This window comes from Gymnodraco acuticeps, unplaced genomic scaffold (assembly GCF_902827175.1).
Source record: "Gymnodraco acuticeps unplaced genomic scaffold, fGymAcu1.1, whole genome shotgun sequence".
NCBI classification, from domain to species: Eukaryota; Metazoa; Chordata; class Actinopteri; order Perciformes; family Bathydraconidae; genus Gymnodraco; species Gymnodraco acuticeps.
The window spans coordinates 2,721,485-2,728,417 of record NW_022989982.1 but is presented as its reverse complement, the minus strand read 5'-3'; the positions used below and the strand labels follow the sequence as shown (position 1 = coordinate 2,728,417).

The following is a 6,933-nucleotide window of genomic DNA, read 5'->3' as shown; positions in this document are numbered from 1 at the left end:
GTTAGCTTAGCCTAATCGATCAGTGCACTACGAAGCCAGTGCTAGACAGTGACCTGTTAACGGGGGGAGCCCCGCCGGTCATTATCGGCCGATATTCACTCTTAATAGTTTGATCGGTGCTCTCTATAAAGGCCGATCAGGAGAGCTGGATCTGATCGATATGGACATAAACGCGAGTGAAGTATAACCGGACACGCGAGAGAGATCAGATCAGCTGCTGAGTCTGATGGAGACTCGCTGCTCTGCATGATCACCTGATGCTCCGCCCTCTGTTTAGCGAGCTGACCGGACTGCGCAAAATGCGTATATGAAGTAATCTTACCCTCGTGGGGGCGCGCTCATGTGATTGGCTTAGAATGAAGGAGACATCTGATTGGCTATAGATAGAAAAAAGTACAAGTACGAATCGGCTGACCGTCAGGGGAGTCTCAAAAAACCCACACACGAATGCAAAGCGATCCGTGCACAGAAAGCTGTTTGTGTTTGCAGGTTCAGGAGATTTAAACGGGAAACTAATAAATTAGGATCAAAAATACATATGTAAAACTTTTTTCTGTATTTGGATTTTATTTACATGTATATGAAACGGAATACATTTGTGTGTGCATTGAAAAACACAAGTATGAATCCGGAAATACAAGTTTGAATCCTTCTGTGTGCATGTGTGTATTATGAGACTGTTCTGAGCCCATATTTTAGAAATGGTCTCCTTGTATTGCACATGGGGAATAAATGACTAACAGACCTTTGTCTTTGATGCCAAATAATGCCCAACTCTACCTCTCAAACACAACATAGGACAGTTTGAATGTATAAGCATCCATTTTATGGTTCTGTTGAGTGTTTGATTAGCAAACTCTTACAATTGACACACGTCATTTACCCAAAACATCACATGGGTGGGTGTGTCCTTCAGTGATCTCGACACATGTTGGAATGCTGCCAGGCCATCATGACCTATAAAGTGACAACTCAAACTAGTTTTTCTTAAACCGAACCATTCCACATTACCTGTTCGCTGAAGAAGAGCCTCTGTCAGTAAGTTGATTTTCGTTTCATGTTGTTGATTTTGTTGATAATGCTCGTAAAGGATACCAGGAGTTTACCAGGTTTAATTTAACTAACAGTTCTTGATTTACAGTCATTCCTTTTTCACCTGGTTTCCAAAGGCAATGATGCAATATCTGTGTGATTTAACTGAGTTCCGTAACTTTTCCCTTCTGATTAAGTAAATAACTGGATTTATATTTACTGATTAGTGACAAGGTTTTGGAACATAAATAATGGAGAAATGTCTGCACCTGTCTGGGAAAGGTAGAGCATTTTTTAAACTGGCAAGCCCCAAATTAAAACGCTAATTCAAAAGAGTATATTGCAAGGTGCTAACATTTTAAAACCTACAAATACTGAAGAGTTGGCAAATCAAACAAAGAGGCCTAATACATAGATTTAACAAAAGGACAATATAAGTTAGGAAGATATTAAAAGTGCAATCATTTCTAAAAATAACAAATATTACCTGTTGTAAAAAAGACAACCAATCACTACCAAGACTACCAATTAAACATTTGTTAAAGCTATTTGTGTCTCAGAAAAACGGGCTAAAAGGGTAAATGCAATGTATTCACATAAAGGTATGCTACAGTTTATAATGCAGTGATTTATGTTCTGCTCTGTATCAGACACAATGGCGACATCACCCCCATCCAAGATATCCAAGGCCAACACCACCTTCGCTCTGGACCTTTTCAAAAAGCTCAGTGATGCCAACAAGACCGCAAATATCTTCTACTCCCCCTTCAGCATCTCTTCAGCCCTGGCTATGGTGATGCTGGGGACCGGGGGCAACACATCTGCACAGATGTCAGAGGTAGACACACACCTAAATACGCATGTACACTTACAAATTAAACGGCCCAGTTCTCAGGGTACCACACCCATTTTAAGTGTATCAACAGGCATGCCATTTAAGGTGAGTTGCTGATGGGGCTAGAATTTCGCAATCTATTTTATGCCATCGTGAGGTGTGGGTTTGGATATCAAGCTCTGTCACGTGCACAGGTTTTATTCGGAAAAAAAAACAATCTACTCTGATGTTTTTAACATTGATTGAAAGATGCCTTTTATTTAATTAAGAATGATATGAGAGGTGACAGAAGGTTTTGGTCTGGATTTCTTGTGGGGCATGGCATGAGAAAGTGCCTGCACATGCAATTCATTATTTGCAGCAGTTAGAAAAAGGGCAGGGATATATTTCCTCCTGCCTTGGTTGACAAGTAGAGGAATAGTTTGTTAAATTAATTAGGATTATTTTCAATATATACAACTCAAATAGACATTTAAAAAATAGTTAAAATGATAAAACATAAGTGAGAAAGCACATTTATACCAATCACAAATGTGTAGGGTGTCATGTTAGTGGTGTAAAGTCACTTAGGCTAGTACATTCGAATACCATACTGAAGTACAATTTTATACTTACTTTACTGTATTTACATTTTCTGCCGTTTATACTATGACCTTACTTAAATTTCAGAGAGAAATACTATTTACTATTTAGCTGTAGATTTAGTTGTCAATAACTTTTCTTACTAGTTCATTTTGCTGGCAATCCTTCTGTTCCTCTTCATTGGTGATGTTTTAAATGCAATTATCTTACTCTTTCTAGCAGGGTCGTAATTCTGCCTGGAGTCATCAATTATACAGAGGAAGATGTGCATGTGACTTAATGTGTACGATTATGTCCTTTGACCAGACAACAGAGAGTGCTTCTACAAGCTGTGTCTTTGTTTACCTGTGCATCAAACTGTATTGCCACACTGACAAAATGTAACTTAACAGTGATCCAACTCATCAGATACATTTCGAATTTGCTTCCCCCCCCCAGGTCCTGGGTTTTACTGAGAAAGGGCAACCAGAGCAGACAGGAGCAGAGACAATGCAGTCGCAGATGCAGTCGCAGATGCAGATGCATCAGTCCAGAATTCTGCCGGAGTGTGTGCGCAAGGTGGGAACAAAGCCAAATTAAAGGCGTTAATAACGATAAGGGTAAATGAGGCTGAACGTTATTCTATTGGTGTTACGTTTCCGTTTGGTCTGTTGATTCCATTTTTCAGCTTCTTTCAAAAGGTGCTGTAGGTTTAATAAGGAAAAGTTAAACTTCCGAAATCTCCCGGATTCTGGAGGTTTTGTTCAATGTCATTCTAATTACATTAAATGTTTATAACAATGACTCAAATATTTGGCTTTAAGGACAGCATTCCATGCTAAAGAAGGCCATACAGTAGCATTATGCCAAATAAAAAAAAGACCCTGAAACACACCTGTATATTTTGGCCTAGCACGGATTCATGTTCAATTAATCACTTTTAAAAAGGTGCTTAAAGCTTTAATGTTCTCCTATGGTAATGGATGCCTCAGTATTCCACAGTATGTACACTGTACAGTCATTGTAGCATTGATAACCAGGGCTAACAATGATTTTGGTGTTTATTCTCATTATTTAACAGCCAAGCTGATCACAAGGCCGATGATCCATACAAGATTATGATACATCATACAAGGTTTTCTTTTATCGGTCTCTGTGTCAGTGTTGTTTTTGTAACATGCTAATCCTATCTGGCTGTTTGCAGTTCCTGCCACCTCAGAATGATGAAGAGGATGTCCACGCAAGCTTCTCCGAACTAATGAGTAAGCTCATCAAGGACGACGCTCCGTATGCCCTCAGCCTCGCCAACAGGCTTTACGGAGAGCAGTCCTACCAGTTTGTTGAGGTGTGTTTGTGCTTTTTGCTCTGCATTCATTTGTTATTGGTCAGAAAGAAAACCTGTTAATGTGCAGCCTAATTTCCATCAACCTGGATCCTTGCCCTATAATTAGAGTCACCAGTGTTGTTACATTTTTCGATTAACACTGTTGAGAAATCTGGCATACAGTAAAAGTACTCCCTGCAACTATTTCATGATCAGTTCCACTTATCTTGGTTTTATCTCCAAATACAGTATTAACAAAACCATGGTATATTCAATTAGAAATCATTCAAATGATATAGTATCTCTTAAAGTGTTTCTTCTTTGTGCAATGGTTACATGCGAGTTAACAGTTGCGATGCGAGCATTTAAACATGCTTTTTATCATTCCAGCATTTCTTAGCAGAAACCAAAAAGCACTACGGCGCTGATCTGGAGTCTGTGGACTTCAAAGTCAGCGCAGAAGCAGCCAGGGTCAACATCAACAAATGGGTGGAGGATCAGACTCAAGGTAGAGCTCATAGTAGCCTACATTTGAGCACGTCAGTAGATAAGAAATTATAGCTTTGGGTGATAACAGAGGTCGTCTGTCTTAATGTATTTTTGTTCTTTTGTTCACCAGGTAAAATTAAGAATCTGCTTGCCAAGGGTGTGGTGGGTAGCCTGACAAGGTTGGTGCTGGTCAACGCCATCTACTTCAAAGGGAAATGGGAGACACAGTTCAAGGAGTATTCTACTGTTGATGCTCCGTTTAAAATGAACAAGGTAACACTGACCGTTACAAAGCTATGGATACAGCTTCAAAGTGATGTTTCTAATTAAAGCTTGTTGCAACCCAGCTCGCTAGGGAAGCAACATAAACCAGATATTCTTGATCAACTCTGAAGTTATTTATTCATTGTACTCCGATCAAATTAATACAAACAAGAGCTTTAATTATTTAATAGCGAACAAACACCAAACAACAAAAGGGAGAGTAATGGCTTTAATTTGCCTTTTTCACAAATATATAATTTTCCAATAATAAAATATAAATTATTCTGAAATCAGCTATTCTTCAAGAATATTTGTACTTATAGTGCCCTAATTTGATGCTAATACTTTTGTACAACTTTTACTTGTACTTGTTTATTTCTCCACTGCTGTATTCACAAGATCTGAGTACTTTTCCCATCACTCTTGATCCCAAATTCCCAGGGTGAGGGAAACAATTTAGCATGAAATGTTTGATTTTTTTTTTTTAAGAAATGAGCCTTCTGCTATATCTTCCATGAATTAAACATGATAACTCAACAGGAAAAGTGCTATGTGTTTGCTGCTTTCTTTAGAATGACACTAAATCGGTGAAGATGATGGGACAGACCAGTACATTTGGTCTCTCCTCAATTCGCGAGGCCAACTGCCAGGTAATATCCATTTCTTTGTTGAACATTATTGGTTTTGTAATGCCTTTTTGCCTGCGATGCAATATGATTTTAGTCATTTCCGAACAGATTTCAATAAAATATAGATTTACCATATTCCAAATGTATGTATAGTAGAGTAGACTTTCCATACTTTTAACAGTTTGTTGATCAGATTACCTTGAAATGAAAATTGGAATGTGTCTGCACAGATCCTGGAAATGCCTTATAAAGGGAAAGACCTCAGCATGCTCATCTTCCTGCCCAATGAGATCGAGGACGAGACAACGGGCCTTGAGAAGGTAGAACCAGTCTATGGGTAGAACACAGACACATACCGTGAACAAATGCACAAACTGGCACACTAATAAATGATATTGTCTCCACACTAGCTGGAGAAGGAGCTGACCTATGAGAAATTTGTGGAGTGGACTCACTCAGACATGATGGGTAAAACTAAGGTGAACGTGAGGCTGCCTCGATTCAAGATGGAGGAGTCGTATAGCTTGAAAGACATCCTGATCAGCATGGGCATGGTGGACGCTTTTGATGTCACGATGAGTGACTATTCTGGTAAGAAATATAACATAACTGCATCGTTATAGCAAGAGTTGAACTGAACAAACGCCAAAAGGTTGCATTTGAAATACAAACAAGCCTGAAGACATACATTGGTTCTTCAAAACACTTGTATTACTTATCAAGCTTGCATCATAAATACTTTTTCCTCTGCTGACAGGCATGTCCAAGGCAAACGACCTGGTCCTGTCAGCAGTCGTCCACAAGGCTTTTGTGGATGTCAACGAGGAGGGAACTGAGGCTGCTGCTGCCACTGCTGGAGGCTTTTCAGTAACCTCAATGCCGCCTGAGTTCCACGCAGACCACCCCTTCCTCTTCTTCATCCGACACAACCCCTCCATGAGCATCCTCTTTGCCGGCCGATACAGCTCCCCTGAGTGAGCGCTGCTGTATGTCCTGCAGGCAGATCAAGAGAAATGCGCCCCCAAAATGTGTCAATTGTGTTGTATGAATTATTCTCATTTTTTGTTTAATCTTATGAATCCTTGTTTTACAATACAGCAAAGTGAGGGCTGGGTCACTATAGCTCAATCGGTGAAACAAATAAAGACAGAAAATAACAGAATAATGCATTTAAAATGGGTTCAAACTAATACAAATGTTTATAAAAGGTGTGTAATTGCATACCGTTTTTTGTTGTAGGCCTTAGCTGACTCAATGTACCGATTTTTGAAGTATCCTTAAAACATTGAGATCTCTTTGTTTGCAGTCAATTATGGCAATTTTTTTTAGGACATTGGTAATCTTAATCCCACTCTATCCAATGCTATCATGATCAAGAAATCCTGACATGAGCTCCATCTGGCGGAACACTGTAATTATTCACCTTTCATCACTCTTAAATTGAAATCAAATGTATCATATGCAGGCCCTAGAATGTATTGGAAATTGAATACACACTCCAAATATAGTTGAATGAAACACAGAATTACATTATGTGTGTATTTTCTCTCAAACTGGTTGAATCTTATATCAGTAGTAATGTTAAATACTATCTCAGTCCAAATTATTAAACCTACTGTATGTTGCTGAAGGTTTTGTTTCTTCCCCCAGTGATATTTGTTTATTTTAACTTTTTCATTTTGGGTAATTTCGACAGTGACAAAAATAATAATAATTACAGTCATAATAACCGTTTGCCAGTGGTGTAAAGTAACTAAGTATTTAGTCAAGTACTGTATTTAATTACAATTTCGAGGTAG

The 6,933-nt window shown here is 38.8% G+C and overlaps 1 protein-coding gene across 1 annotated transcript; it reads left to right on the top strand.

Annotated features, from left to right (window-relative positions):
• The first annotated feature begins 935 nt into the window (after positions 1 to 935).
• On the top strand, positions 936 to 6,299 carry LOC117543647 (leukocyte elastase inhibitor-like). The gene is made up of 10 exons (XM_034212052.1): positions 936 to 1,038; positions 1,683 to 1,870; positions 2,888 to 3,007; positions 3,633 to 3,773; positions 4,143 to 4,260; positions 4,372 to 4,514; positions 5,078 to 5,155; positions 5,365 to 5,454; positions 5,545 to 5,725; positions 5,892 to 6,299. Exons 2-10 carry the CDS (start codon positions 1,688 to 1,690, stop codon positions 6,110 to 6,112), a joined length of 1,275 nt encoding a protein of 424 aa, XP_034067943.1. The 5' UTR covers positions 936 to 1,038; positions 1,683 to 1,687; the 3' UTR covers positions 6,113 to 6,299.
• The last annotated feature ends 634 nt before the right edge of the window (positions 6,300 to 6,933 follow it).